Source organism: Fukomys damarensis, unplaced genomic scaffold (assembly GCF_012274545.1).
Source record: "Fukomys damarensis isolate Sample0158 unplaced genomic scaffold, DMR_v1.0_HiC HiC_scaffold_15, whole genome shotgun sequence".
In the NCBI taxonomy this organism is placed as follows: Eukaryota; Metazoa; Chordata; class Mammalia; order Rodentia; family Bathyergidae; genus Fukomys; species Fukomys damarensis.
The window spans coordinates 64,904,187-64,924,484 of NW_022900927.1; the positions used below are offsets into that span (position 1 = coordinate 64,904,187).

Genomic DNA, 20,298 nt, shown 5'->3' on the forward strand with positions numbered 1-20,298 from the left:
TGACCTGCACTTCGGGGGGCTGAGCGAGGGCGGGGAGGGCCACGGCCCACAAACCGCCCAGACTCCCCAGACGCCGCGCCGCCTGCAGCAAACAAACGCTGCTCCACTTTTTGTTTTTGGAAGAGCACCTCACTGTGGAGTCCAGCTGGCCTTGAACTTGGGATACTCCCGTGTCGTCAGTCAAGGGCTGGAATTACAGGACTGCACCATCGTGCCGGCTTCGTCCCAGATGTTTAAAACGGTGCATTTCTAGGACTACACAATCCGAGAAATGAGGGAGAGAGACCACTGTATGCATATTATATTTCAAAACAATTTTTGGAAGATCCTGGTTTCTAGTAAGAGATGCATTTAAAATAGCATCAGTCACTGCAAATTTGTAAATTTAAGCAAGTGTGAAAAACACAAGGTATCTGAATAGGTTCATTCAAAAGCTTGGTTCTCTTTTCAGTCGTTAGTTTTTGGCAGTAAGAACTTAAGAATAACTTGCTGAGCAAATGAGAGGTCTTAACCGCCCTCCCCAGCATTGGTATGAGTTCTGAGCCACAGTCCTGCCGGGTGTGCTAGTGCCAGCATGTGGGAGGCTGAGGCAGGAGGATTACTCTGAGTTGGAGGCCAGCCTGGACTCTGCCTCAAAAACAAAACAAGATGACACAAAACAAAAACAACAGCAACAAAAAACAGGCCTTCTAGCTAGGGGACCCACTGTTCCTCAAGCAGTACAACTGCTCACTGAGGGCACAGCTGCCGCCTCCCTGCCCTTGCTACGACTTCTTTTATCCACAATTTAGACCAGTCTGAATACACTCACCATGTGCCAATCCCCCACTATGAATAGGATCATTATGTACTACAAATAAATAATAAAAACACTCAAAATCACCCTGTATGTGTAAGTCCTATTCAAGTACACTGATTGATATCCCCTTTCTCTTTCGGTGATTCCTCTGAGTCAAAATTCAAACCAAAAGAGAGTGACCAACTCCATAATAGTAACCACATCTCACACAGCAATGTTCTTGCTCTTACCAAAAACAAAAAGCAACCAAGCACATAAGATTCCATATTTTCATATACTTTAATAACAAAGTCACTTTAGCTGTAAATGAACAAAAACAGGGAGACAAGGACATTTAGCACATGGTCCTCCCACAGCGTAGGCGCACATTAAACTTTAAAGCACACTGTCTGTGTTAACAGAGGCTGCACCTACTAATTCTGATTACATCGATGTCTGAACATTATTATGAAAGTGCAAAGTTAGGTCAAACCATGTTGTCAAGAAAATTCTGTCCTAAAATTTTAACAAAATCTCTTAAGAAAGTCTAAAAACCTATTTTTCCACATCAACTCTCAAAATGTTTCAGTTTTATATCAGAATCAGTTTGCAACTTAAACTTTTACCATACATGAAAAATTATCAAAAATATATTGATGGGTCTATACTAACTGTGACTATATTTACATTAAGCAAATTCCTTTACCAACTTCTTTATATACAAATTACCACTTGTTCTACGTGAAATTCATTAAAAAGTTACAAACCACAGAAAGGTCATTAGAAAGAATGAATTCAAACTGTAACCGCCTTCATCAATGAAGAAGTATTTTCAATAATTTAACTGAAATGCACGGCTCTCCCATCAATTTCAGCTGCAACAGTGCTCCTGAATATGTTCTCTGTGATTTAAGAGAGAAAAGAAACAAGTGTAAGCGCAAAGAATTAAATGAGACCATTTGATGAATATTTACTGATCTTCAAGAAATTTAAATTCTAAATAGGTTGGCATGAAAAGATTAACAAAAATGTAAATAGTTTAAGATAAATGAAGAAACACAGTCTTTAAAAACTGGCAAATGCATCACAGAAATATTTTTCATAGTAATTCAAATAAAAAACAGTATTCCAAACCCAATTAAATTGAATGCAGGCATGGCTTTCTTTTACTATGTCCAGAAAGGGCTCCCATTTAAGAAATTTAGGGAAGAACTTAGATTTTAGAAACAAAACAAGCTGGGCATGGTGGTGCACACCTGTAATCCCAGCACTCGGGAGGCTGAGGCAGGAGGATCACTGTGAGTTTGAGGCCAGACTGGGCTACATAGTGAGTTCCAGGTCAGTCTCAACTACATAGTGAGACCCTGTCTCAAAAAACAACAACAACAAAAAAGCAACAAAACAAAGATTAAAAAATGCGTATTTAAAAGGCAAAGTTTGGTGGAAAGCTCATAAAGGGAGATGTTAACACCCACAGAAGAGGCCACTTAAGGGTCTCAACTCAAGTCACATGGGAAGGAAATGAAACCGTTTTCTCTAAACTTTTCGGGCCCAGGCCAAGTCACCTCTAGGATCCCATAATTAACTGATCGTGTAATGATCACTAAGAACTGACCCCTCAGGACTCGGTTGGGGACCGAGGTGAGCTCCACCTTGGCAGTCAGTATTCACATCACAGACGCTCTGGTAGGCAAAGAGTGGATGTGCAGCACTTACCGGCTCAGTCTGGGCTCTGCCGCTGGACCTTGGGGCCAATGCTCCGTGCCTCCTCCTCCTGACTGGGCCGCTTCCCACTGCCGAGCGCTGGGCCCACGCAGCTCCGCCCTGCACACAGGAAATGTCCGCTGAGGTCAGGGAGGCTCGCGGGCAAGGCAGACGCCAGGGCCTCTGCCTTACCTGGCTTCAACAGGTGAGTCTGCTGACCGTCTGCATGCGCACAGTGTAAGATGCTGCTCCCAGGGGCACAACCTGCAGTATTCAAACAGTACGGTGACGTGCGATCATATGTATTAAGACTACAAATCCCATTTTGAGTACTTAAATTCATTTATATACTTTTTTCAATTCTCCCTATGACCCCAAAATCACATGCCCAATCAGTAACTTAAATTTCAGCTTGCAGAAATATTGACAATTCAAGGCAAAATCATCGATAATTGCTAAGAAACATTTCTTTACCCGGTGACAACGATTAGACACTTGACCATGATGTAACAGAGGGGCAACACTGAGACTTCTTTACCACTTCTCCACTTGCTCGGAGCCTCCCTGGACACCTCCCTCAGAGTCAGGGAACAGGGCTGCTTGACACAAGCGTGGAGGCTCTGATCCCGCGGTGAGAGACACAGACAGACTGGGCCTGAGAGAAGGGGAGGGTGCACCTGGCCGCTGGACAGGCACGCTGGGCCTGCACAAGACCGTGGCCTTATTTTTGTCTTATGCTCCTGAAGTCTTTCTGCATAGAGAATGCAGCTTATCAGATATGCACAGTGGAAACTAGAACCCTGAGATCACCAAGGCACCGTGCATCACAGGAAGGCGTCTTCCCATGGTAACAGAGGACTCTCCCTGCTGACACCTCACTTCACAGCTTCTGGCCCGCTGTCACCCAGCAGTCACCTCTATCACCCCGACACCCAGCCCTGGCCTCGGGCAGAAGCAGACAGAGTGTGCTGTGCCCGCTTTTCCTGACCTCAGCCGGCCCCCCAGCATCACCGCGTTTAGATTTTCACTTGCTGTGAATGTGCCAAGGCCAACACTGGCCACGTGGACACTCAGGACGGTCAAGATGGCCTTTTATGTCACCTGTGTTGTACGGTGATAAAAATCATCCCTACCCCTCCCTTATCATGTCACACACCAGCTGGGCATCCGCTTATGCAAGGACTACAGCAGGCACCGAGCACAGGCGTGACCAAGGATAGATGTGACCAAGAGGTAGGTCTGCTTCAAGGGGCTTTGCAGGCAGCAGGAGGCGAGAGGAAAACAGCGAAATACAAAGAAGGGTGTTCAGGTGCTGGCACGGATGCCGGTGTAGACGCAGGGTGACTCAGGAAGGAAAGGTCAGAGAAGTGGCCCCAGGACAGTCAGACAGTAGGTCCCTCAGGTGTTCTGTCAAGCTTGTCGACTCTGTGCCTCCTTCTAGGACTCAGACAGAATAACCTCAGATACAAAACAGAAGACTCCATTTCTACAACAGACACAACCGGTATTAAAATCAGGAGAGTGGCTAGGGATGTAGCTCACAGACTGAGCTCCCAGAAAATGCACGGAAATCACCACAGCTAGTGACACCTCCACAAGCGCAGACAGTTCTTTCAGGGAGCAGCAGTGTGGAGGATGGGGTTCTGCTGACCCATTAGCTTACTGTGTAACCACAGAACTCAGGAGAGCCGCACACCCTTGTACTCACAGGTCTTTAGGGTCTCTACTGCAGTTCAAATCTAAAATGCTGAGAGAGCTGGGTGTGATGACGCACTCCTGTAATCCCAGCACTCGGGAGGCTGAGGCAGAGGACTGTTGTGAGTTCAAGGCCAGCCTACGCTACACAGTGAGTTCAAGGCCAGCCTGTACTATATAAGAAGACTTTGCCACAAATAAACACAAATAAGATGGGAGTTTTAAAGTGAAAATAACTTTCTCTTTCTTGAGTGTGGTGGCACATACTTGTAATCTTAGCTACTCAGGAGGCTGAGGCAGGAAGATCACAAGTTCAAGGCCAGCCCAAGCAACTTAGCAAGACCCTGCCTCAAAATTTTAAAAAGTGTTAGAGATGTATCTCAGTGGCAGAGGGCTTGCCTAGCATGTGCAAAGCCTTGGGCTGAATCTCGAGTAATTCCACGTCCCAACCCGGGTTTGTAGTTTTTTTTTAGTAAGTTTTATAAGAACAGAAAGTTTACCTGATCACTTTTCCTTATCATGTTATACCAATAACATCAAAAGAATATTTTAAATAAAAGAAAAAATTGCACAAAAAGATACTGAAATGAAATGCAATGAATAAAATATTCTCTTTATAGTATTAGGGATAGACCCAGGCCTTTGCATTGAGGTATACTGCAGTCCTTTTAAAAGTTGTCTTTACTTCTGCTTTAGAGACAGGGTCTTGCTAAGGTCGAACTTGCTCTACCCTTCTGCCTCAGCCTACCGAAACACTGAGACTTCAGGGCACCACAGCTGGCCACACTGAAGCTTTAATAGTGACTGTCCCTATTAGCTAGGGTTGTGGTGTTTGTTCTCCCTCTTCTCTACTTTCCTGAGATTTTCTGTCTATGGGGAATAGTCTCATTTTGTTTTTTAGCAGCTGTGAGGTGTAATTCAAAGACTATAAAACTCACCTTTTTAAGTGGATTTTTTAGAAATTTACAGAGTTCTGCAAATATCACCATAGCCCAATTTCAGAGCATTTTCCATCACTGCAAAAAGATCCCTCACGTCCACCTGCGTTCATTCTCCTGCTGCCCCTGCCCAAGGTGAGCTCCAGTCACTTCAGCCTGGACAGCTGTGCGGCCCACGGAGAGGGCGCCGTGCACACGGAGCCTCTGCGTCTGCTCCAGCCCAGCACACACCCTGCCCCCCCCACCAGCGCTTGGCCACACCGCTGCCTGGCTCTGACGGAGCTAAGTGAGGTGCTACACAGCACTGCTACGCTACGCCTGCGTGTGGACACGTTTTCGTTTCTCTTGAGCAGATTCTGGGGAAGGGAATTTCTGGACTGTACAGGAAGCTTTTTAGAAAAAGGAGAGGAAACCACGCTACACCCGCCTCCCAGGAAGGTTTTGCAATCCACACCAGTCACGATACCGGCCTTCTCGTTTCCATGCTAGCATCCTAGCAGGTGGTAACTGCCTCGCCCCAGTCTGCTGCTCCTCTCCGGGTGACAGCACTGACCGTCCCGGGGCCCAGGACACCCATCAACCAGGCGGGGTACAGTGCTACCCCACAATGTTCTTACTCTGCATCTGCTGAATGACTAATAATGTGAAAAACAGATAGCTCATAACAGAAAAAGTAAGTAGAGACTACAACACATGGCTACAGCAAGCACTGTGGTCTGTTTTATTATAAAAATAAAAGTACTTTAAGACTGCCACATGCTGAGGACTGTGATACTGACCATGCCCAAGTCAGGCTGTGAGGAGCGAGCCCCACAATCGAAGCCTTTAGGTCAAGGTCAGAGTGACTCACACCCAAACTCCGTTCCCTGGACTAAAACCTTCAGGCTAGAAGCGCAGCGTTCTCACGACAACCATGTATTCTGTCTATTCTGTTCAAAATTCCAGAATGCTTTGTCTTGGCCTTTCTGAGCCTTGTTTACATTAATTTCCATAGAAGCCACATGTCACCTTTACCCCAATTAATTGGCAATAAAAGTCAGTGCTGGGATTGGCCAGCGCCTTTGTCAGTTGCACTGGCACAGGTATTCCTGGCCTCACTTTCTTAGTTCTGTCCCAGTGTATTTTCTTCTCAGGCCTGCATCGTACCCCGGGCAGGTGGGGACTAGAGACTAACTGCAGACGTCTCCAGCAGGTACAAACGCTTACTCTTTTCCTGAGCACCCACACAGATTATAAGGAGAGAAGAAACACGCAATTTGTACTGCAGAGATAAGAATTTTCCAGTCACTTATCCTCCCCACCAAAAAAGCCCTAAAGATTCTGCTGGTTAGGCCTTGTGCAGCACTCTGCCTGCACAGGGACTCATGAGCGCAGGTGCGGGACGCAGAGCCCCAGGGTGCTAACAGCACAGTCCTGAGCGAGCACGGGTCTCTCCAGAGGCTCCCATTCCCCTCTCCTTCAGCAGGTCCACCAGTGCCGCGCCACCCACCACCTTCCAAGAAAATGCCGCTAGTTTCCTGAGCCTCAGTGATCTCTTTTTTCATTTGCTTTTTTCCCTCCACATCCCACTTTGTCCCTAAGGTTTATGTCATTTTTACACTTTTTATGACTTTTTTGGTCAAGTAATTTTTATTAATCAACTTTATTTTACCCCATTCCACTCCTAGCTTGATACAAAAGCGGTTTCCATTTTGCTCTACTTTCACCTTTTTCCTGTCCCTCCCTTCCTTTCTCCCCGCTCTCCCTTGTTCCCCTTCCCATTTGAACACTTTCTTCCCATTTTCCAACATCCATTACACATCTCTTTTACATCTTTAGAAAGCTGCACTGAATGAGCTCCAAAGTGATGACAGTTACCATCATCCTCCTGCACCATGACTGCCTCATGTTTATAAATTATGTAAAATTACCCCAACTAGCTCGCTCCTGTGCTCGGCCTTTGAAAGTCATTACATCTGTGTGAGCCAAGAGTGTGCACCAAAGCCCCATCCTGCTCCCTGCTGTCGTCCCCTGCTCCACAGAGCTCTGCCTCGTCAGTGGGCTGGGACAGAGCAGATCTGGAAGGACTAGAGCGGACTGCTGCTCTGGGAGGTTACTCCAACTGCAGGAGACCTAAGAGCGCATAGGCAGGAAGCACACGGCCTCATCATAACTCTGACCATGCGGGGAGTGTGCCCCAGGAACGACAGACACACGGGCGAGGGCCCTGGGGCACTACCCACTACCCCAGCTCTCCAGGTCACTGGCCCAGCCTAGGCCCCGAGGGCTGCCCTCTGGGTGCAGGTGGAAATACCATGGCCTGCACAGAGTGGGCAGGGAGAACCTGACTACGTTTGCTCCTTTCTCTTGGCACTAACCCTTGGAGGCTAGAACAAATGCTGCTTTTTATAAGGATGCAGGATAGTTTTGGAATTCTGAAATGGTTCAATTTTTAAAAAGGTTTTATTCTTAATATCAACTTAGAACATATGATTTAAAAAATAAGCATTTCTCAAACACTGTCTTGTTTTTAACTAAATTAGTCTCATCCTATAGTTAGAGCCCTATAAAACTGATGAAAGTTTCACATTTCCAATATATACCGACTATCACACGTTTAGAATTTATGGGGTGACCTAATATAAACCATAGAGAGGATGCCCATGGCACAGACCATAAGGAAGAGTCAGGTGCACAAGGACCAGAGGTCCTGTCCTGTCTATGGTGATGCCCGTGGCCTTGCTCCAGGACCGCTGACCTCAAGTGCTGCACGACTGATGCGCCCCTTGAGAGGGTAAAAGATAACAAGCATTCTGAAAAATACCGATTTGGGTTTCATTTTGTCAGGTAATGGCATTTTCCAGCTTTTAAGTGTCACCTGGGGAGTGAGGGGACATGTACCTGTGCACACAACACATGCATTTGTACAAGGAACCTATCGCACTAACCTTAAACACAGAGTTTTAAATAGAACCTATTACAGCACAGTTCACCAAGAATTACACATGCTTGGACGTCTCCGCCCATCACCGTAACTCACTTCCGCTGCTGCCGCTGCCTGCAATGCTCTCTCCGGGAGGGTAGCCCATGAGACCTCCATTCCCGTTAGGATTGGAAGGCACTGATGCAAGAAGACCTGCAGGGGACAAAACCTTCCGTGGGATTACTGGATCGAAGGCAGGCACACAGCAGCTGCCACAGGGGCAAGGGAGCAGTGGCACTCACCTAGCCCTCGGTACCGTGAGAGCTGCTGGTAGATCTGCTTCATCCGCTCGATATTCAGGCGGCTGGCCTCAGCGTGGTTCACCATCGGCTTGGGGTAATTCACTCCGATCAAACACTTGGCTACCTTCTGGATGCCTTCTGGTGCATTCCAGGGATCATAGATATATTTTGCAGGGAAGCCTCTTAGGACAGGCAAATAGCGCCTTTTAGGAAAAGGGAGAAAAGTTATTACTAAAATGCACCATAGGCAAACTGGAGTAGATCACTAGCTGTAAGTGACCGAAGTCAAATCAATACCATTTAAATGATCTGTTTCCCCGTCTCCTCTCTGCTGCCCATCATGAGTGGGGACCACTTAACGGTGCTTAACTATGAAAAGCGGTTCCTGGGTTAGCTATTCAAAACTCAGTAAAATCACCCTTGATTTACCTGATATAGTCTCCATTGGGATCTGTTCTCCTACCAAAACCAACAGGGCAATAGCAGTGAAAAAACTGTTGGAAAAAGGAACTACAAGATAGCCACATCCAACTTCCAGCATTTATGCTCCAATCTGCATCAAGCAGTAATTCTTCAAATACCTTCAGAAGTAACAGTAACCAATTAGTTTGCACACACACAATTCTCAAAGCAATCATTTCTGAGGTCACTGCAGAGCAAGTCGGGCAAAGAGAAACTAGCACAGACCTGTAGAATTAAACACCCAAAGCTTCCTTGTGTATGTTGTGTTCTACAATGAGCTCAAGGGAGAGAAGTGGATGGATGGGTGCTATGGTAGCTTTCGGAACAGAATTTACTTTTCCATCCTTTGCAGTGTTAGTGTGGGGAGGGCAAAAGATTATTCAAGTCACCGATTCTGAAGGACAAGGGAAATTAGTACAGAAAACGCAGTAAGCTGCCTAAGTAAGGGAGCAAAACGATAACCAAATCACCCACAAAAATGTTGCTGTGTGGTGCTTGGTTTAATCTCAAATTCCTTGACTGAAAGTGAAACAGAAATGATTTTTATTAAATTTATGAATTAGGTACTATATACATCTTTTTCACATACAACTCTGTGCTAGAAAATATGAAAGATTAAAAAAATGAAATACCAGGATCATAAATGATCCTTGGATAGGGAAAATTTATGATACAGCCAGGAAGGCAACATGTGTAAGTCCTTTCAGTACAATCACAAGACAATGCCACCAAATTTAGCATGATTCACTCTGCATAAAGGACCGCTATAAAGCTGCATTTAAGTGAGGTGAAACAATTTATACTTTAACATTTATAATACAAATATCTAATAACTCTTAGGCGAATCCATTTTGTGACAGAAATGATTACCTACAAATGTGTCTTCCAGTAAAACCAGAATATTAAAACTTAATAGTTCTCTTCACAGCTGGGCAGGTTTAACCACTGAAATGACTTTAGGTTAATCAATTTAACCATTTAAACCAGTTTAAAGGTAAAGATTTTACCATTCTCCCCTCCAAATGTGCCTGTACTGTGGGGAGTATATGTTTGAAAAACCAGACTATGAATGAAAAGGACAACTTCTAGGATTTAAAAAAATAAGATTCGGGAAGAAGTTCTTCCAAACCCCACCACCCCACCGGCTGGAATGCTCACCTTCATCCCTTCCTCCCAGCTCACCCACAGGTCCCCACGCGTCAGGAAGCAGGCGACCGCGTGCCTGGCCAGGTGGTGGATCCAGCCCTCCTGGCGGAGCTGGGTCATGATGGCGTCGATCCAGGGAAAGCCTGTCCGGCCCTCTGCCCACTTTGCCAAAGCCTCAGGATTCTTATCCCAAGGAATCTGAACACAGATGGGGTTTCCTTCCATCTTATCAAAGCGGGGATTATTTGTTGCTGCTGTGTAGAAAAACTCACGCCATAGCAGTTGTCCATAAAGAGAAAGGGGAGGGGAACTGTGTTTCTTTACCTATGATTGAAATGCATGGAAATATTATTAGCAATTTTTAAGAGTACTTTGAAAAACAAGCTCTTGTCTTAGAGAATACCTTTTTGTAGAGATCTGTTAGCTTGAAGTAAAACAGCCGACAGGACAAACAACCAAATCGGAGGTAAGGACTGAGCCCAGTGGGGCTCGCGAGCAGGGAGTTGGCATTCATCCGGGGTCTTTCAAAGTTGGCAACCCACGCCTGAGAACAGAGAAAATCACATCAGCCAACTGCCTCTTCTTTAGGGGCAGTCCTTGAACAGCGAAGTTCGAAAAGTCTGCTCCGTGTTGTAACTCGGCTCTAGGGCTGACCCCAAAACCCGACCTGAGAAAATCTGTGGGGCCGAGCGCGTCACACGTGGTGGGAGACGCTGCAGGGTGAGCGCAGCTCTCACCGGGACGCGCACAGCGCCTGTGTCGGTGCCCTGAGACGTTCGTCACTGGGCTTTTAAAAATTTTCGCTTTTGGGGGGCAAAACATGGCTCCAAAGAAAGTTAGTAAAGCTATGAGGAAAACTGTGAGCACCATGATAGTCAAAGAAAGAAATCACTGTGAAATTTGTTAAAGGCCTGGAAAAATGAATTTATACGTGTAACGTTTGGGCCTCAGAACCAATTATTTGGTGCTCCTTTATTTCTTTCGGGGAAAGTATGTTCAGTTCTTGAACTTTTCAATGTTCCAACATGAATTTAAGTACCCGAGTCCAACAACTGAGATGTCACTATATTCAAAACTGGTATTTTTTAAATAGGCTACCCAGTTCTTAGGGAATAGTAACCTATTATCCCAATTGCTTCAATTTTAAAAGGAGATTAAAAAATGAACTTTTTTTCTTCTAGCCACCCTCTGCAACACTTATGAGAGAAACCTGATTCCCACCCAAGCCGAGGGTGCTGATCTGCCTCACCAGCACGGAGTTCGGAAAGGCAGGCCCTCTTCCCCAGTTTCACTTTCCAAGGCTTCAGTTACCAGGGTCAACGGTGATCAGAACGTATTGAATGGAACATAAAGAGTTCTAAATTTTATTAGCTTACTGTTATAATTACTCTATTGGTTATTACAGTAATCTCTCATTTTACCTAATTTATAAAGTAAACTTTATTAGCTAGACTGTACTGGAAAAAACCGCGTCTATGAGGTTCAGGACTACCCACGGTTTAGCGCACCCACAAGGGGCTGGGATGTTTCCCGGGAGAAGTCTGCCACTGGACACTGCGGAATTCTAGTCTCCCTCAAGTGCATGGTCATGGACACAAGCTTGGAGAGGAAGGAGAGAGGAGCGTGGTGGGAGCCGAGGAGAAACAGCAAAAGTGAGGACCAAGGCCATTAAACGATCAGCTAGTTGATAACACTTAAACCCTTCTTTTTTCAACAGTCTACTTTTAACTTTTAAAAGAAAGTGAGGTAACTTTAAAAATGCCAATTTTAGAGGTATGAGCATGGGTGTATTGTCATACTTTTCTTTCCAAATGCCTTTCCAAACGTGTAAGTGCTTCAGTTTCTCCTCCTGGCCACACTGCAGAGGGTAAGCCATCAGTATCAAAACCTAGATAGAAGAAAGGTAGATGGGTAGAAAGGAAGAGAGGGAGGGAGGGAAGGAAAGAAGACAGCGATAAGGGAAGAAGAAAGAGTGAAAAAAGGAAGGAAGATAAGATACATTATTCTTCCGAAGCAAACATAATTCTTATTTAACCACAATAACTGAGAGGACAAATTACAGAAAAATTATGAAAATAATTATGAAAAATTATAAAAATGAATGGATGACCTGGATAGGCCCACAGAGGCCATGACATAGTCTCTACTGTCTAGGATGTACATACATCTTCATGTGATATCAACAGATTTATAAATACATAAATAATGTACAGATTATTTTTGGGGGGGTACCAGGAATCAAACTCAGGACTTGTGCTTGCCAGGCAGGCACGGTGCCACTGAACTAAATCCTCAGCAGATTTATCACTTACTTTATGAGATTTTTTTCTTTTCATTTTACCCCTTTCTTTCTCTTACTGCAAACTACTTTACTTGGCAAAATCAGGTGTGGAATTTCTGAGAGATTCATGATTGAGTAGCTCCTCAAGTTCACAGGTGGAGCAACTTACACATACCTAGCTCTTCCAGGGAAGGAACTCCGTACTTCTCATCATGGTCTTCAGACAAAGGAGTCACACACTTTTCTATCACTTCGGATGTAATGGTGTCCACTGGAGTCTCCAGTGGCTCCATTTTGCTGATTAGCGTCTGAAATCTTTTGTAAGTTAGAGGCGGCTGGCCACCATTGAGTTCTATGATCCTATTAGGAGAGTCAAATGCAGTTGGCAAAAAAGGACGACAGATTTTGGTTGATAAGCTCTGAAAGGGCTTAGAATCAGAAAATAAAATCTATCACTTAAGACTCAAAATGCTAGCTTCTATATGACTAGAAATTGTATTCACAATGCTTAATAAGTTTAAGATCATTCTCTTCATTTTCCAGACTCCTGTTAGATATAAAAATAGTATGCAAGTACCAAAACCACTAAAACAAAGAGTATTAAGGACATATGAAAAACCAACTAACTGGCTAAATTAGACTAAAGGCAGTAACAAGAAATTAATATATATATGAACATATAAAACACATTAAAACACAACTCAAGGAATCTCTAAATCATCGATACAAGCTACACCAGGCTGACAATTACAGCAAAAAGAATCAAGTTTAAGCCTAGGACAGGCAATTTAGCAACTTAGTGAAACCCCATCTCAAAACAAAACAAAACAAAACAAAAAAACGAGAAAATGAATCTAATGCTGGCCAAAAAACAAAAGGGGAAGGAGAAAAAAAAAAAAGAACGAAATGTGTTATGGTACGTGTATCAATTCCCCACAATGAATGTGATCACTGTGAACTGAGAACATGGACCAATAACAATTTAAGTGAGTAAATAAATAAATAACTTAAAAACAGTTCAAAAATGGGCTGGAGATATAGCCTAATGTGAAGGCCCTGGGTCCAATCCTAGTACAACAAAGCAAAACAAAACAGAACAAAGCAAGATAAAAGCAAACCTTACTTGTCTAGGTCATATAATGTATGTGAAATTCGTACGATGACTTCCACTCCAGCTTCGGTAGCCAGTTTCTTAATTGCGGCATCCCGTTCCTTTCCGAAGGGTTCAGAATCATACTCGATTGAAAGCTTAGTGATATTCCACTCCTAAAACAAGAGAGGACTAAGTGTACACCAGCTTTACAATTGTTTTTTCTGTGATAACAGTAAATAAAAAGCTCAAAAGCCATACACCGAAGGGTTATACACATATCACACTTCAAGTATGAAGGAAGAAAACAGTACACTCCATCAATTAAAAATGTAAACAACAAATGTATATTTACTAGATTCAATGTGCTGCGCTGGGTACTAACCAATCACAAGTCTAACTCTAATGCTGAATGTGTCTGGGCAGCACTTTACTTTTTCCAATTACTTATAACTCATTATCTTGTCCCATTCTCAAAACAACTCAGGCAGAATGTGGCTCTTTGGTTGCTCTCTGCCCTTTGCAGATAAGGTTATTTTTTCAACTAGGGATTTGCTCAGAATCAGCCAGCCACGAGCCTGCACTTAGGCTGCAGATTCAGAGAATGCTCTGTAACACACCTCTGACTATGGACACGGTGTCACTTGCTTTGCTGAGGTACTGTGTCTGGAAATATTTTACTTCTGATTAAAAGATGTTACCTGTAAAAAATCTGGAGATAATAATAATAATAGCAGCTACTTATTGAATGTCAGGGTAATATTAATAAAGGTCTGCACCTGTGATTTTAAACAAGGACATGAAGGCTTAATTAAATGATTTTCTCAAACAGATAGTGCAAGCTTTTAAAATGTTACATCTACTGGCTAATTTCAGAAATAAAACAAACCTGCAATCTACCATTATTTAACTGAGTATATAGTAACACAATGTATTCCCCCAACCCTACAGATTAGACAGGGGCTGTTTCCCAAAATGCGTCATCATTCAATTGTAAATATTTGCTCTTCTGTGGTTACACATTTTTAATTTAGTTCTGTTGAAGTCAGATAATGTCATGTACGAGAGTTCAGTCTGCTGCAGTTAACCGCATGTGGTCTTCTTGATGAATTCTTCCCTTCACCGGAAATCAGTGTGTGTTCTGTCGTCTTGGCTTCACTGTCCCACACATATCAAACTGACTTATGCTCTTGTTCCTTTCACTCTCCTTTTATGAGCGCTGGCACTTTCTATCAATAACACAGTGGAAAGAGCATCGCTGCCTTCCGTGGAAGGTAGAAGTCGTGAGGTTACTTGAGGGAAGCCTAGGATCTGGAACTTGGACAACATATCCTCCGACATTTGTTCAAAACAAGTTATAGAGACAAACCAGGAAAATACTGGACTCAATGTGCCACACCTAAGAAAGCTGCCTGGCTGACCCCTTCTTGTTTGCTCTGGCATCAGAGTACCAGGTGGCCTTGCTATGAGTTCACACAAAGTAACAGCCCTTCGCGTGCTGGTGCTCACTCTCTCACGTAATTTTTCTCTCTGGCACCCATCACAGCCCGATGTTCCAGGGTTACATATTTGTTTACGATCTACATCTACCTCCTTTCCACTACAGTGGGTTCTGCAAAGGCAGGAGCCCTTCCTATTTGCTTTAGTACCGTCTCTCCCATCCTCAGACACCGCCGCACACACAGCAGGAACTCAGTCACTCCCTGCTCAATGAATTCTATCATGTATGTGTCGTGCACTATAAAAGCAAGATCCAAGTAACCCAACAGGTATAATATAAATTTAATGGTGAAATGTTAGTGGCTTACACTTCTTTTATTGTGTGGTTTTAAACCAAACATCACGCCTCACTGTGCTCATCTATAAAGATGTCAGGCACATGTCTGCTTCTTGGATATAATGAGAAGTCTTAAAGATTTATGTACTTGTTCTCTAAAATTAATATTTCAGACTCTCAAACCGATAATGACAGTGCCATTCAAGTTTACCCATTAGTGCCTCCTAAACATTATTGCTTCTTCAGGAAAGCATAGAAAGAAAATAAAGAGAAAAGGCCATCTTGTCACCTATATGAAGTCAGAGTTTAACTGAGGAAAATCTGGTAAAAACCCCGAGTGTGTTAGCCACGCCTGCGGACACACACGTGAAGGTGCCAGACAGCAGCAGCAGCAGGGCAAAGCGAGTGAGCCATAGAGGGGTGTGAGGGCGAGGGCCGGCAGTGCTGGGGCCCCCACCGTCCAGACCACAGAATGGCTACCAGTGCACCTCTGCTGTGGGCAACAGGGCCAGTCACCCTCTGCCTAAACTAGAACGGTCAAACCGACACCTACTGAGTCACCAGGCCCTGACAAAGGGACCTTCTCCCTCCGAAGCCACAGGTGCGGGCGGCACTGACGGTCAGGACTGTCAGGGAGGCCTGGTTTTAACTCTGTAACTCTTCAGACTTTTAAGAACCACATGTATTTAGTGTCTCTAAACAAAAAATAAACATTAATTAATTCAATAAGAAATGAATTCTTTCAATGGCTCTGTACATAGTAAATAAATCTGAAAGGAAATTTTCCTAAGAAGCATTTTATACAGACCAATGTATGCAGCTGAAGGAAAACTAAAGGTGAGTGTTCTGTGTGTTTCATGTGTCTGTACCCCATGGCCCATGTTAAAACCACCTCCTCTCTGCTAAAATGACAAGACATACATAAGTGCATACCACAGTTTGATCCAATGGTCTCTTTTGATTAGGAGAAATTTCAAAACAAAAAATACAAAAGACAAGCTGGCTTAAAAAGTTAGTCAAAATTTTTGTTATTTTGAGTTGGGGATGTAGCTCAGTGGTTCTGCCACCTGCTTTATTAAGTGCAAAGTTCCGAGTTTGATCTCTGGTACCAAAAAAAAAAAAAAAAAAAAAATTAAAGCAACTAATACGACTCAGAGAGAGGGCTGAAGCACTGCACACACATACTTTCATACTCATGAGTTATTGATGAACTATTATTATTTCACATACACTTTCTTCTTAGAACTCTTCCATATTCCTAGGTTACATTAAAGCCTTGATACAATTGTGAACCATCTTTAGTTAGTAATACAGTTCACTGGCCAACATGGTTACATTAGCGAGGCTCTAGACAGCAACGCTTCTGTGAGACCAGCAGAAAAGAAAGGCCAGGGGTTACCAATTTGACTTCTACACTGAGATGTTATTTAGGGAAACAGATGCTCCTCTTCTGTATTAGGATCAGAAACCTTTCTGTTACAAAAATATGATGACTCAAACACCTGCAAAAAGAACCCCCAAAACAAAAGCAGATACTTTTAGCAATTCTAACAGTAGTAAATAGAAGGGAAAACATAAAAGGGGCAGCCAGGAAAACCAGTTTCTGGTCTGAGCACTTCCTGAGCCGACTGCATGGTCCTGAGCAAGTCGGTCAGTCTATCCAGGTCTAACGTTTCTTTATCTGGAAAGAGGTGGCAAGAAGACTAAGAGATTGCTAAGACTCTGCTAGGTTAAAACAAAAAAAACTATCACACTACAATTTTGCATTACTATTAAGATGTCAACAGTTACAACCCTTTCACCTAGAAATCCCTGTTCTAAGAATTATCCCACGAATACACCGGCACATGTGAAAAGAGACGAGAACACGGAGGCCCGACTCTTCCCTGGTATTTGTATACACTCGAGGGCTGTGCTCAGCAGAAAATTAGTTAAAGAAACTTTAGTGTAACTATACTAGGTACCACGGAGTCACTGAAAAGTCTGACAAACGTAACAACCTCAGAAAGCGAGGCACGGGCTATACACACACACACACAAATCCTTGTTTATGCACAAAATATTTCCAACGAACACAAAAGAAACTGGGAATAGCTGTTACTTCTGGGAAAGCCACTTATGGAACATATACTATCTTCCTTGACAATGATTATTATTTTTTCAAATTACCTTGAAAAGCCGAGGAAACACATCTGCTGGCTGTCCACGAATCACAAACAGGCGAGAATTTAATTTTCGTAGATTGGCATCAAGATCCTCAAGACACTGAAGCAAAAATCTAGGGTGAAAAACATATTAAAATTCTTAAGATATAAACTTTTGCAAAATCAGTTTTTCTCCCCCCAGTCTTGAGTTGCCAACCCCCTATTACCCTTTACTGATATATAAATTGCTGTTCCTAGAAAACAAAGTTTTAATAAATGACAGTATAAGTTCTCCAGTGCTTTAGTGGAGATTGGAGTGAAATCACTAACATTCATTAAACAAAAGTGACTGCTAAGCTAGGCATGGAGGTGGATTAAGCCCGCACTCTGGAGGCTGAGGCAGGAGGTCTGAAGTTCAAGTGCTTCCTGGGCAACTCAGAGAGATTTAGTCTCAAAATGAAAAATAAAGAGTTGGAGATACAGCTCAGTGCAAGGGCTCTGGGTTCAATCGTCAGCACTGAAAAACCAAACAAAAAATGCTACCAAAACTTTAATTTGTGAAAATAAAAATTATGTTAAACTATCAAAGCAATTCAATGAACCTATTTTACTATTTAAACATAATGAAATATTCCCATATGAAAATGACTTTTTATATAAAAGACTATCTGAAAAAATTGGCAAGAGGGTCTGCGGGTGGCAGCTCTGGGGCAGTAGGAGCGACTCCAGCGCGGCGAAGGGACCAGAAAGGAGACACCCTCTCATGACTCTGCCGAGGGAACAGTGGAAGAGCATGAATACCTCACTGGGAATTTCTGTGACAGACATCACAATGCCCATTTCACATTTCTAATCTAATTACATAAAAAGGAACACATAGATGCCACATTATGCTGCACAAACTTGGCTGTAGAGATACCAGATCAATGTTTAAAAAGACTTCCTGTGGGCTACGGACTGACGACGCCTGCACAGGTCAGCCCTGAGACTCAGGCAGTCCCGAGCCGGCCTCCCGCACGCCTGCTGCCATGGACACCGCCCAGCTCCCCGAGGGCTCATCACCTACATTCTGGTGCTTAGTTATACACATGGTTTCCTCTCTACTGTGCTTTTTTATGTTCTCACACTTAAGAGTAAACGTGTTCCCGCCTTTTCTACAGGCCGAATGCTCACTGAAAAGAGTGGCTTGTCTCACTTGTGAGGAGGAGGAAAGAGGAAAGGGGAGACAGAGTCTGGGAAGGCACTGTCCAGCCAGGCGGGTCATTTATACTGACAGGAGGTAAAATCCGGCTCCTTCACCACACCACCCACATTTCAAGGCCTCAGCAGCCATGGATGTGGACAGCACAGATGTGGGACATTGCTACTGCAGGACAAAGTCCTACTGGGCAACAGCACTGTTCTGATTTTATTCTCTTTGCTCATTCAGATCTCATCACTTGGCCCAAATCCTTGCTGGTTTTCCGAAACGCAGTTTCGTTTCCCCTCGGCAGCTGTCATTTCCTGTACCTACAGGCATGTAGGAGACGGCGCCCCACTTCAGAGGCAGACACCTCATGGGACCGCTGGACTGACAGAGAAAACCCTCTCAGTTTCCACACTTGCCCTTCATCACGTCCTCCTGCTGTCTTGGTTCACTGTTGCCTCCACAAACAATCCCCACCCAACCCACAACTCCCAATGTGCAAACACTGTGGGGAGGAGGCAGCCGCTGTTAGAGGCACTCAGGTTTCACAAAACTATCCACAACCACGAATAACATCATGTCCAGTGATGTCGGTTGGGGAGCGTCTAATTGAATATATTTGCTTAGCAAAAGAGTTTTTAGACCAAAAATCAAGAAGTTCAATGAAATAGAATTTTACAATTGCTTAAACTTAAACAATACAAAACTAAAATCCTTGATCCAAGATGAAGATAATCCAAATTTTTGGTGAACCTTATTTACCAGAGCTGGTAATAAGTAGCAAGAGTTCTTCACATTTAACTTTTTGGTGCAAATGTTTCTATGTGGTAAAATAGGTAAGATGGGAAAAGAAAAACAAAAGGACATGATTAACTCATAAAATGAACTGAGTGTGGATTGACTAACAGTAGATCCTTTTTTTGTTTCTTATTCACAAGCTAAGCAAACATTCTTAATGCTTTTCAGTAAATTTTTACTCTATGAACCAAACAAATGTCCACAGACAATACAGACTGAAGTAATGTGTCACAATGGGAAGTTCTATAGCCCAAGAATTATTTTTGTTTTGTCACTTGATGAAACAGTGAAAAGAAGCTCTATTCAGATATGGTGTGTTTCTTCCACAGATGTCATTAATTTTCTCCCACAGCATCATATTTTGTATCTCTGATTTCATCCCAAAATTATAGGGTATAGTGGACTCAAATATAGGCACTTAAAAATAATTCACTTTGAGGGCCAGGTATTTAGCTTGGTGGCACTGAGCCTGCCTTGTACGTGCAAGATCCTGAGTTTGATCCTTGGTACCAAAAAAATAAAAAAAATACACTCTGTACTCAGGTACTTTAAGTAGAAAATATCAGTAAGAAGAGAAAATGGTAACACTGTCCTTTGCAGCTACTCACATTTATACATGCATAAGGTTATTAATGATATCTACCCTGGAGAGGGGTGGGAAACAAAATTTTTTCAAACTTCAAAAGAAGTTTAAAGTTTATAATCAGCACATACTCCTCCGAAATAGAACAAAAATGAGATATACTATCTCTACTCTGAACCTGGATGATATATGCTGAATTGGTATAAATTTTCAATTCCATAGTATCCCACTGTGTAGGCATCCTCACAATTTAACAAGTCTAGCAACAAGCACTGTGTTTCAGTCAGTCCTGAGAAGGAGTATCTAATTTCATCATCTGTAACACTGGCACAGTAACAAGATTCATAGCAATGTTTTGTGAGAACTGAATAAATTAACGTGAAGCTCTTGGAACAGCGTCTTCCTACAGTCAGCACTACTGCATAAGTATGTAGCCCCTTGCTCCCTCCCCACTTCTATTTGTTTTTGTTTTTTTTTGTACTGGGGATTGAACTCAGGTCCTTGTGCTTGCA

At 43.3% G+C, this 20,298-nt stretch overlaps 1 protein-coding gene across 1 annotated transcript in view; it reads right to left on the minus strand.

Moving 5' to 3' along the window:
- Positions 1-1,044: 1,044 nt before the first annotated feature.
- Cry1 (cryptochrome circadian regulator 1) overlaps positions 1,045-20,298 on the minus strand; it is a 53,292-nt gene continuing 34,038 nt past the window's right edge. Inside the window, exons 3-15 of the mRNA XM_010637625.2 lie at positions 17,245-17,353; positions 13,332-13,474; positions 12,384-12,568; positions 11,727-11,815; positions 10,331-10,471; positions 9,940-10,251; positions 8,749-8,900; positions 8,320-8,522; positions 8,135-8,230; positions 2,957-3,233; positions 2,675-2,746; positions 2,495-2,602; positions 1,045-1,680 (exon numbers count right to left, since the gene is read on the minus strand). Coding sequence (XP_010635927.1) covers positions 1,650-1,680; positions 2,495-2,602; positions 2,675-2,746; positions 2,957-3,233; positions 8,135-8,230; positions 8,320-8,522; positions 8,749-8,900; positions 9,940-10,251; positions 10,331-10,471; positions 11,727-11,815; positions 12,384-12,568; positions 13,332-13,474; positions 17,245-17,353 — 1,918 coding nt within the window. The 3' untranslated portion in view covers positions 1,045-1,649. The remainder of the gene's footprint in view (positions 1,681-2,494; positions 2,603-2,674; positions 2,747-2,956; positions 3,234-8,134; positions 8,231-8,319; positions 8,523-8,748; positions 8,901-9,939; positions 10,252-10,330; positions 10,472-11,726; positions 11,816-12,383; positions 12,569-13,331; positions 13,475-17,244; positions 17,354-20,298) is intronic.